The 12,450-nt window shown below is 41.0% G+C and overlaps 1 protein-coding gene across 1 annotated transcript; it reads left to right on the top strand.

Moving 5' to 3' along the window:
* Window positions 1–463: 463 nt before the first annotated feature.
* On the top strand, window positions 464–11,452 carry LOC311131000 (nuclear factor 1 A-type; the record flags this gene model as incomplete). Its single annotated transcript, XM_084163834.1, has 3 exons — window positions 464–1,389; window positions 6,280–6,808; window positions 11,448–11,452. The coding sequence occupies exons 1-3, from the start codon at window positions 1,363–1,365 to the stop codon at window positions 11,450–11,452; spliced, it is 561 nt and encodes a 186-aa protein (XP_084019960.1). The 5' UTR covers window positions 464–1,362.
* Between the last annotated feature and the right edge of the window lie 998 nt (window positions 11,453–12,450).

Raw genomic sequence — 12,450 nt, 5'->3', positions numbered from 1 at the left:
CGAATTTGAAAGTTAAGCATTTGTTCAAAAGGGGCGGTATATCTCTTGTCGAGTGTATGGTGATCTCTTGAGCTCTCTTCACCACTATACACTGTCTCATTTGCGTTAAACAACATATAAGAACATTTATTTAGCAGTGTTGGTGTTGCAGTTTTACGCGAGCCCTGCTCTTCTTGATTAAAATTGATAGGTTTGCGTTGTTTGCAAAGCCATTTCATTCCGGGGCTAATGGGCTCAAGTAGACAGGATAAGGCAGCCTATCATTTGAACATTTAAATATATTTATATATATATATTACTGTCCTGCATGTTCATTGCATTTACGTTGGTCTCAGTACTTCCCTATAAGCGTGGATACTTTGGGAGCTATGCTGAGAGGGGAGTACAAGAGTTTGTCCTTCAGACACAGTGGACAAAAGTGAACCTTATGTAGCTGTATGGAACTCAGTGCAGGCGGTTGTGGCTCCTGTCGCGGGATACAGGACAGACGCAACACGGATTCACTTTATCGTCTGCTGTTAGATACTTTTCTAAACGGAAACAAGCTGTCGGGCTTCAGCAACAAGCAATTGTTTGGGTGTTCAGGGATATTATCACCTTCATTATCTACCGCACCCTCCTTGTTCGTAAATCCGACAGACTCATTTCGGAGTTCGCTCCACGGTGAAGCCAGCCGCACCACATGCCTTCAATGCTTTCGGTTGTTGCAAGCTTTGTTTTGTCTCTTCGAGAAAGCGGAGTGAATGGGAGATCTCATATCGAGTTCAGAAGAACGAACGTCTGACAATCAGCATTTTTTTGTAATGGTATTAGTATGAGAACAAGATTTGCACGGTCCGAAGATTACTTATTTTTTCCTCTTAATCGTGATTTTTAACCTTTCCGCTGCAGCCAGTCTGCCTTTGGACTTTTCTTTTATTGTTGAATATGCCTCTGGTGAAAGTTTTGAGTTCTCCAACGAAGGGACTGCTCTACGGCTTTTACTGCACTGTACAATAGATGAGTGCGGAAAGTAGAAGCAGTGTAACTCGAGGCGGGGTTAAAGTTCAGCTCTATGGAGTGGTGAAGCGTTGGTTGCAGTTCGCAGAGTTGGAAATGTGAAAGCAAGAAGCAGGCTTTATTTTTCCCTCTCTCTCCCTTCTGTCTCTCCTTTTTTTTCTTTTCACAAACACGGACACAGCCATTACGGACACAGCCATCACGCATACACGGGCAAACACGGACACGCACCCACACATATACCACACATACACACACACTCACTCACACACCATCACACACATAAACACGCAGACCCGTTCTTGTAACCCAAACACACACACATACATACACCCTCCAAATCCAAGGTTAGATACAACAGATATGTATTCTCCGCTATGCCTAACACAGGTAAGTGAGCCTTTCGTCTGTGTTTAACCATTTTTGTTGCATTTATGCTTTCTCCCTCAGGGACAGGGCGAAATGGACTGACGTTGCTCAAGACAAGTAACTTTGTGTTCAGTAGCATTCCTGGTTTGTCAGAGCCATCTGAACTAAGTACCACATGGCGGATGGCGCCTATCTCCTACATATATGTACACATATATATGCATGTCTATTTTAGTTCATATTAGACATGTATCGGTGTCGAGCGCGCTTTTACGTGGACTACTTTTTGAGTTTCAATCCAAAAATGAAGATGGCCTTTCCTATAAATTACATGTGCACGTTATCATCTTCCCACATATTTGATATGAATGAAAGCACACAATATTTTTACATAGGGTGGCAACATCATTTTCCAAAGCTCCCCTCGACGGCGTCGGATAGGTCCCTGCACTTGGAGTCATTAACATGCATGCAATTGTCACTTTGTATTGATTACTGCTTTCAACGCGATATTTAAAAGACAGCATTTTGCTGGGTCTAAATTGTATCCCAAAAGTTTCAAACTTAGAATTAGTGTTGTAAGCGTTAGATTTTAGGTTGTTCTTGGTAGCAGTAACTTTTATGAATTTCAACTGTTGGTGCATTTCTTTGCAACTCTTCCACTGTATCGAGTCCCTGCCACTCTCTGGCATTGAACTTTGTCGTGATCAATGTGCACGGGGAAAACACAAGTTAGGACATTACACTTTAAGGCTACTATTATATTCGATGGATAATGTTTTATTTATTTATTTGCGCACTACGGCTATGAGTGACATGTAGCATGCTCAATAACTTCGATTATATTTTAGAATTATTAAACAACTTTCTATTCCAGAAGATAGTTGCGTTTTCTTGGACTTGAATGATTCTTGTTCGAGTTTGATTACCCGAAATATGGTGGTGTGTAGGCCTAATCAAAAGGTGTTCGAGGTGGGAACGCTACATAAGTGGAATAGCTTGCTAAATGATTAGTTGCATATCCATAATGTGGTTGGTGTTTAAAACCATTATCGGATCCTGCTTTCCTAAAATATGTAAATATATTTTTTTTATCAAATGTATCATGATACAGTTATGGGTTTGTTTAAGATCTGATAAGATTTATTAGAGTTTTTTTTAAATTGATTTAATTTTGACCACCAACAGGCCTATTGGCCTCGTCTCATGTCAGTTGTATTTAACTATCAACATAATTTAAGTTTTAAATTATCTTAAAATAAGATGATGATTTTTCCCTAAATTGATTTCATATTTTTTCCCCAAACATTTTGTTGTCATTATAACCACGTTATTGGTGTAAATTGATGTAAATGACAAATACCTGACTTGATATCAATGATGGGTTTTGGTCCTGGACTTGCCAACCTTTACAATGGAAGACCATTTCAAAACCAAAACTGCTCCTATACCTCTAGTGGCAAGCATAACTAATAAGTCCTGAATATTTATCTATAATTATTTCATAAGAATCATCTTTGAGGCAAGACCGAAATGGGCCTAAAGGAGAACTGAAACCTGATATTAGTTGGACACAAACTTGAGAAGGGACATTTAGAGAAATGGCTCGCTTGAGTATGTAAAATATTAATTCATACAAATTTTGCCTGGATATGTTTTTTTTATTTCTTAAAATAAGACTATGTGAATTCACATGCAATACAATTAATCTCAACTGTATAAAGCATAATCTTGACTAATTGGCTAATTAAGTATAAGTATTCAGAGTTGAATGATATACAAAGAGACTGTGTGTTATCCTCTTATTCATGCAGTTAAGGCAAAAAGTGTTTAATCAAGTCTAAAGATCTATCAAGTCAAGATCCCTCCATAATCAAAGGCTTTTGATTGATTCAATTTAATTTGACATTTTTTGGGGGTGGGTGGGTGGGTGGGGGGGGGGCTCCTATACAAGACAGGCAGGCCTAAATCACTTCCATATGTTTTGTTCACTGCGGAGGATGGAATATTAAACCTAGAATTGAAATTTGTATAAAAATATTGATAATTGCCAGAATTTGCCTTTGCATTCTGTCTTTGAGGCACATGGTACCGTTTGTGTAGTCGTGGAGGAGATGCAGGTATAGAAACAGTTGTGCACATTGCATGGGTTTGGGAAAACACTTAAAAGTATACATGCCCCTTACGGCCTGCATGAGGGTGTTTGAGTCCGCAGCAGCTTAGTAAAAGCAGGAAGATTTGCCTTTGTGCAATTGCTCCAATTTGATTAACAATGATGAGGCGTCCGCTCTTTAAGTACGTTTACTGTTGTGGGCAGGAAGAGGAGAGAGTAAGCTTGGTCGACACACTGTCATAATTGCCTCTGTGTTGTGGTGTGGGGTAGCGTGGGTGTCAATAGGAAGAGAAGACTATGATTGCTATTCTAAATTACAGTTATTCATGAGTTGTTGTTACAGGCCTGTTATTTGGAACCATTACATTTGTCTCCAAGGTGTACAGAAAGAAAAATAACTTCACAGCTGGAAGTTTCTGACTTAACATTTCTATTGACACGCTTTTAGCAGTGAATATACACTTTTCTAGGGTTTTGTTAATGGAATTGCAGCAGATGATATATATTGATATATATATGGCCTACATAAAATTGTTGTGGCACCTTTGCATTTTGTGTGTGTGTTTTATTAATGTTGAAAATAAGCAAAAAAGCAAATGTAGACTATGCAGGTATTGTTCAAATGGCCCGGAGACAGGGGAGAACTATATTATATACAGAAACCACAAATAGCAATGCATAATATCAGCCATTGAAGAGTGATATTTCATAGCACATTAACTGAAGTTACTTCGAGTGTTGCTGAAGGCAGTTGGAGAAGCCATTTACTGGATTTTATCCCAAGCTCAAACAATACAATTTTCATGCCTATGAGACAAGGGAGTGAAAGTCTTTTTGAAATTCAATGAAAAGTGTGGCGTCACTGTATATGGTTGTATTACATTTGAATTCAGCTATATTCTTGATGATTATTCTCGTGTGTGTGCTCGCGACCATGTGTTAGTACATGTATTAGTGACCACACGCCGTCCCAGTCAGAGGTATCCGCACATATCAAGATTTGTACAAAGTTCTTTGATCTCTGAATAGTTTAGTAAATTTTGCGTGGCCGGGGTGGTAAGATAGCCAAGGGCCACCCTGGCTCTCCAAACAGGCCTCGTATAAAAAACATGTCTCCTAGTACTCCGACCACTCACTACTTCACTGCCAACCTCTACTGAGAGTGTTTGGGAAATGAAAATACGTCTCTGTTGTAAATTGCAAATTGGAGTGGTGGTTTGTCATAATTTATTTCATTTGATTGGATTTCATTGGTGCTTTTTACAATCTAACTGTTAGTCCTGTGTCTAGCCTAGCTTCCCCTCCATAAGACACAGTCCAGACAAACTATGTACTGTACTCACTGTATATATGCATGTAAACACTCACCTAGAAGAGCTGCATATCTGCTCTGGTGCTTAATGTAGCATAACGTTTTATAGCATGATCAAGTGTGGCATCCTTGTACAAAATTGAAGCTGAGTATTTGGAATTGGCACACTTAATAGTTTTAGTTAAAATGTTGTATCCGTATGTCCTGAGGTATTTGTTTTATATAAAGGCAAAGATTTCAGGTTCCAGTGCTCGATTATTATCTCATTCGGTTATAAACACGTTTAGTACATATTCATGATTTTTACAACCAGGTATTTTAAAGGAGTAGGCACCTTTCATCTCTTTTGTAACTCTGCTGTTTTTCTTTTTATATACTGTAATTATTTAAAATGTCCATGTAATAAAGTGGGCACAGACTAACATTGTGTCGTCTATGATCGTCGCTTCAATAGATTTAATGGTAGTGGTCATTAATCGATGACAATTTCTTTGTTCCTCTAAAATATTCGAGTGAGTTTTCAGATGCAAGACTAGTTTAAATATGAAAGCGTTGTTCTGAGGTTGTTTGTCTTGTTGCGTTGTGTTGCTTCGTTTAGCTGCAGTGTCGTGCTGTAACATTTCCACTGCCTGTTTTAGGCCAGATTTTGAGAGGGAGCAGATTCTCAGCGAAAGCTCCAGTGTGTGACTGTGCTAGTAGCAGGTGGAACCAACCAAAATTGGGACTGATCCACAACATGCCATCTATCCACATTCTTGCTGTAATAGCTGTACAGGCAGCTCTCCCTGGAAAAATAATATACCAGTCTTAGAAAAGTTTCAAAGCGAAACTTTTGTGCCTGTACATATTACATGCATGCATGTGTGTGTCTCTTTGTGTGTGTATGTGCGCACGGATATATGTTTGCATGGCGAACAGTTAAAAATAGACTTTCAGCTTTCCTGCTTGGTTGTTGCTTTTTCTCTGTCTTCTCTGGCAGACCCCCACAGACCCACATTCTTGCCAAAGAGCCAAGACACGGCCTAGACAGGCCTTATTTCACACTGCTCCCTCCGTAAGGCCTAGAGAAACTCCTCCGTTAACCCACTCTGCTAATGCTAATGGCACAGGCCCAAATGCTGCAAATAAAAATTACATAAATACTCATATATATATATATATATATATATATACATGTGGCAGACAGTGCATATTATTCTGAAATGGACAATGGTTGTTTTCTAAAAAGTCCCACCTGGAATGATATTCTATCAAATAGTAGTACTGTATGTTCTTTTGTGTATTCCTTGATTGTGAAGTATTTCAAATGAGTCGATTAGTGTTTACTGAATGCACATCTGATTTCACAAGATTCATTGTAATGACCGCTTTTGGTGTTTTATTTGATGGATTCTGTACTTTGTTTCCACAAAAAGTGTTGTACCATGAATGTGTTGCCACCAAAATCATTCATCATTTTTTTCTCCTGTGTTCCACTCTACCACAGGATGAATTCCATCCTTTCATCGAAGCACTGCTGCCCCACGTGCGAGCGTTTGCCTACACATGGTTCAACTTGCAGGCCCGCAAGAGAAAGTACTTCAAGAAGCACGAGAAGCGCATGTCTAAGGAAGAGGAGCGTGCAGTGAAGGATGAGCTGCTCAGCGAGAAGCCCGAGGTCAAGCAGAAGTGGGCATCGCGCCTCCTGGCCAAGCTCCGCAAGGACATCCGGCCTGAGTTCCGGGAGGATTTTGTGCTCACCGTCACCGGGAAGAAGCCCCCGTGCTGCGTGCTGTCCAACCCCGACCAGAAGGGCAAGATGAGGAGAATTGACTGCCTGCGCCAGGCAGACAAAGTCTGGAGGTTGGACCTGGTCATGGTGATTTTATTCAAAGGTATTCCTCTCGAAAGTACTGATGGCGAAAGGCTGGTAAAGTCCCCACAGTGCTCGAACCCAGGGCTGTGTGTGCAGCCCCATCACATTGGAGTTTCAGTAAAGGAGCTCGACCTCTACTTGGCCTATTTTGTGCATGCAGGTAAGTCCCTCTTTTGTTTCTCAACTCTCTATAAACAAGTCAACATTTGTTCGAAATTGGAGTTGCATAAATGTTGAATGTGGGATAATGTTGTACAGTTAATCCAAAACAAAAATACATGGATGGGGTTCAAGGGTCAAATCAATTTTATCACTGAGCGCAGGCCAATGTACTGTACATAGTTGGCATCAAGAATCACTCTTTCAACGAACAATCACAGGCCATTCACCAAGTAAGCACCCAACCAAAATAAAGTTCAATTTCTTTTTTTAGGACTTCAATTCACCTTGCTCTCAGCAAACCCAACACTGCACCGCACAGCACCGTCCCTTCTCTGTATGCAGACACAAATGTTATCTGTAGCAGACACCCATAATTTCATCAGTGGTCTATAAAGTAGTAGTCTGGGAAAAGCGGGACAACTCTGCCAAATTCCTCGCACTGGCCCGTCCCTTCTCTGTTTAAGATGGGCCAGATTTTGGGGAAGCTGGCACTGCGAGACGACCGAGTCAGTTGCCTAAAAAAAATCAATTATCTCCATCACGATTGCTCAGCACGTTTTCTATTTCAGACTAATTCAACATGGGCTGCTGTTGGGTGGAGATATCAGTTGAATTATTTTCCTGTTTTTTGTGCGCAACAGAGAGTAGCATCATATTCATATAGGTGTTTGGCAGTTGTATGAAAAACTTGGCATGGAGGTATTTTACGTTTTTAGAGATTCTGAACTTCTTGGAAATCAGGAAGCAGTCTTATAAATACACAAGAAAATGTACTATTTGGTAAATATAAAAACCTCAACATGGTATCAAATTTACGGCTGTATGTTTTTATATCTCTCCTGTAAATAATTAATGTATTCGAAGGCTTTGATTAAAAAGTGGAAAATACATAATAATTAACTAATGACTTGGACATGGTTTCATGTTTTCCCCCCTGAGCTAAATCCTAATCTAGAAGACCAAATTTTACAATTTAACAAAATATATTACAGTATATTTCATAGTACATTACAATATATTTCATGTCATCTACCCAGTCTACGGCTTTTCCACAGTGTGGAAAATCTTGTGTACGTTTTCACCATGATATTAGTTGTGCTTGTTCGATGAAAACTCACCCCGAGAGTGAAGTCCAGTGCAAATAACAGATAGAGAAATTGTTAATTGGCAAGAGGCAGCAGGAGCTCGTTCGTCCACTGACAGCAACACAAACACCAGCCTTCACTTGCAAGGTTTGGAGAGTGCTCTGTTTCACCAGGCAAACCGAGCCCCTTAATTACAATCATTTCCTCTGTCCAACCCTAAGTGAGCTAGGCATAATGTATGCCCACATTTACATTCTTATAGCAACATATGTTGTTTACCTTTTCCATAGCTTTTGTAAATTTTTAGTCGATTTTTGCGTTAACAGCACCGCAATTGAAGTTTAAAATGTTGAGGGATGTTATGTAGTGATTTTAGCCAATCGGAATAAATACAATTATGATTAAAATGAGCCTATAGGGTTGGTTACCTTGAGAGCTGTGCAGTACTACGATTTAGTCTGGCTGGAATGGGAGTTCATTTTAACTTGGGCCAGTCACAAAAGTATCGGCCTTTGGAGAAATCCCTGATTAGCAATATGCAAGTACATAAAAAACAAAACTACTTTTAGACGAAACACTGACACTCATTTCAATTTTTGGGGGGACAGTATACTTACTATATGCTAGTCTCAAATAAAAGTTGCTGCAGCCAATTATGGCTAAAATGTTATCCCCACGCTGCCAAATCCTGAGTTTTGATGTTTTGTAAGCCTATTCATGGGCGCTTTGCTCCCGCCAGCATTCTTAAAGCTGAAGTTAGATTTTTTTTCTTTACTGGGCTTGATTGTGAATGAGGTGTCAGCGAGCGAACAAGAGGGAGAAGAAAGAGACAGAGTGCCCACAGAGCATGGAGGTCTGCCTATAGTCGAGTTAAGTCTGCAATGTGCTCTCTCCCTCTCTCTTGCTCCTTCGTCGCCTCGTCCCACAGGATCAGGTTTCTTCCTCTGTCTCATTTAAAGCAGTGGAGCATTTCTAGAGCGCCGTTGATTAAAAGCCATCTGAAGAGAGGCTGACCTCATGCACGGATGCCGAAGTTGAGGTTTTTGAGGACAGCTGAAGTCAGTAATTAAATCTATCCCCCACTGCTGCAAGGGCAAAGGGTGGTAGAAGGGGACTTGTCCCCCCGTGCTAACACTATCCAGCCACCAACCCATTTAACAGCAAACATAGTAGAGCACTTTTATTATCAGGGTGTCACAATTCTCAAAAACAACTCTTGTGAAATTTGTAGCCGACTGTGTGTACTTGCAAAGTTTACAACTTAATTAGCATTTTATTATCTATCTTTAGGCTTACTGGTTGGTGAATTATTTTGCAATCTGGTATATTCTTGGGAGAGTTTTGTGATGTAGTGCCACATGCCTAACCCTACTTAGTTGTGATATTGTGTGGGGATGGGCTGGGATATCAGTCTTTAACCAGGGCTTTCCCAGCGTTGTTCAACAGTCACAAGCTAGCATCGTTTGTCATCTTTAGGAACAATGTGGTGTAAGAGGGCGGGCCCCCCTTTGACTCCAGAGCAGGCAGCGTGGCCAGGGCTAATTTAGGGCTCGCTCTCAGCCCGGCAACGGGTGTCGGTATCACAGGAGCACTCAACACGTGGGAAAGGTCATGGCTTAAGATGTTAGGGTTTTGACCCTATCTTCTAGGCATTTGACCTCTTTGACAAACATCCCCTCTCATTAGCAGCCAGTCAAGCGGATGGATTGCTCTGGCTTTGGAAGAATCTGTGACCTCTTGTTAAAGCAGCCCACTTTTACTTTGTTTGGGGCAGCGGGGCCAGTTGGTTAAAATGAGCCAAGAACCGTTTCGGCATAGACTGAAGAGACTGTTTGAAGCCATTTCTTTAATGGAAGCTAAACAATAGCAGTAATTCTGCAAGCCGTATAGCAGGGCTCTCCAACCTTGTTCCTGGAGAGCTACCCTCCTGTAAGTTTTCGCTCCAACCCAGTTGTAACAAACCCGATTCAGCTTATCAACCAGCTAATTATTAGAATCAGGTGTGCTAGATTAAGGTTGGAGTGAAAACCTACAGGATGGTAGCTCTCCAGGAACAGGGTTGGATAGCCCTGCCGTGTAGGTTGCTATAGTAGCTATTTAAGGCATAGGTCATAATAGTTTTCTGACAAGTTGGAAGTTGTTGGGTAATTAACTATTGCAGTGGTGGTTAAAGTCATAAACATGATATGCTATGGTGTTCTTGTAACAAAACATTTACAAAACCGGATGAAAGACAAGGGTTGAGTGAGACTAGTAGTCCCATAATAATTTTAAATGAAAGGTTGTCTCTTGGCTAGCTTGCAGTCTTTTTAATGTCTTTGCTTCCACTTAACGTTATATGTGGTCAGACTGAATGCTATATTAAGTCTTCTAACCAGGACTTCATGCCACTTCTGGACAAGAGCAAGTAGACTGAAGGGTATTGGAAACCTGTCTGGTGGACAACTGTCTAACAATTCAAATCGGATAGAAACTCTTGATAAAACTCTGGGCCTTTGATGCAAACAGAATGTGTTTTTTCTAGTGAGGGTGAGGGACGGTGAAGGCCTTACTGTGGATAGCTTGGGTGATCTTTATTTCCTCAGGGTCTGCTAACATGGCAACACCTACTTACTGGCTAGGAAAGCAGGAATAAAAGGGAGAAAGACATAAATGGTTGGGTTACAGTGTCATAAAAGTGACAAAAAATGGAAATCCAGGCGTCAATGACGCAATGCAGATTGTTCGTCTATAGTCCTGGAACTTATTTTGTTTGGAGTCAAGTCCTTTTATGGCTACAGCAACTGGTTAGTCGCTAGCAATGTGGCAGTAAAAAAAGCAGCTCATAGATCGGTGGGGAGGAATGAGGTTCTAATAGAAAATAACAAACTCGGCCATGTTTATTAAACACCATTTTCATCTCACCTTCTCTGTTTTCACTGTGCGCAATACAATTGAAGGATATCACTGGCTCGAAGAGATAACATGCCACTGAGTGGACCTATGTGAACATGTCCAGGGCCACTGATATTTGTTATTGCCGCTTTGCCTTATATGACCCCGGTGGTAGAGATGAACAAACTGTTTTCGTGTGTTGAATGTCTGTAAAAACGTCTGACCTATTTCCCGCTAAGCTCTTAAAGAGATTTGCACTGCGTCTCTCTAAACTAGTTAGCTTTGACGATGCATCCTCGAGGCACTGTAACTTTTAGGTTCGGATAAAAAGTAAAGAGTAAATCCATTTGTTTTACTGCCCTGGAACTCCAAATGTCCAGTGAGTTTTGCGCAACCCTCTACAGGTTGTGTGAAGAGGGATTTTGAAACGACTTGGCCTTACACACAGCACACCAGACTAGTTTGCTGCCAGTTTAGATCATCAGCCTGCTGTAAACCAAGGTGCAAAGAAAGGTAAAAGACACCAGCCGTTCCATTGTAACGGTGCACACACAAAGATGGCGGTTTGCTGTGTTGCCCGGGGGGTTTCTCTGAGAGTAACAAAATCTGTCAATATCTACCAGCTGACTTTTGGCTTGTCATGTTACAGCCGTTTTAAATTTCCTTTCCCTTCCACAGGCTGAGGAATAACAATAATTTTGAGCTATTTAAGGTGATAGTGGGATAAACCACAGCCTTTCTTGTGGTTACTGCAGTACATATTGTGAGTTAGTACACCCCCACCCCCCATCCCCCCCCACCCCCCACCACAACCACCACCACCCACCCACTCACTGCAGTTTTGCCCCCCCCCCTAAATCCCAATAACCACCCGACTGCCATAGCTATGACTACAACAATGACTTTGTCACCATGCTCTCACAAGTACAGCGGTACAGAAACACATACACACAAGGACACACTGTACCATTCATTGTAATTGAGCTTGGGGCCCATTCATAAAAATGCTTCATTGTCATAGCGTTTGATATCAGCGAGTAATAGTGTGGCTGTGATGCAGATGCCCTACTAGAGAAATCCCACAGCTGGCCTGGTCCACTGTGCCAAAGGACTAGCCCAGGTTGGGATCAAATGATCTGATACAATATACTGCCTTTTTAATATCACTGGATATGACCTTCCTTTGAACCATTTTCGTTGGCGTTTTCTAAGGTTCTCAGATGGGGAAACGTTGTAAGATTTCTGTCGAACAACGTTCCCCCTCCTTGGGCAAATATCTCATAAACCTGATTGCTCAGCAAATTCAGGTAATCCGTTTAAAGTGCATTGTCAACGCTGAGCTCTCCCTGAAATCCTTACTAATGTACAGATTTGGAACGTATTGTCTGGTTTCAGTTGAGGATTTTGAGGCATGAATGATCACAAAGCAAAACAAAAACAAATGCAGTGGCCCTCTTTTTCGTTTGACCGTTTTAAGGACCTTCTTTCCCTTCGCCTTTGTCTATTTCTTTGTTGTTCATTTGATGACCAAAAACACATTCTCTCTCTAAACAAACCAGTGCATTTCAGAATGGGCAACACCACAATATTTGAAGTCTTAATATCCCTTTCAATAGGCGAAACATAAAAGAGATGAGTTCATTTCTAAATCTTGTATTTGGACCGAACATTTTTTAAACGA

Source organism: Coregonus lavaretus, assembly GCF_964263955.1.
Source record: "Coregonus lavaretus genome assembly, chromosome: 6".
NCBI lineage: Eukaryota > Metazoa > Chordata > Actinopteri > Salmoniformes > Salmonidae > Coregonus > Coregonus lavaretus.
Note: the sequence above shows the minus strand (reverse complement) of the source record. Positions and strands in the feature narration are given on the sequence as shown.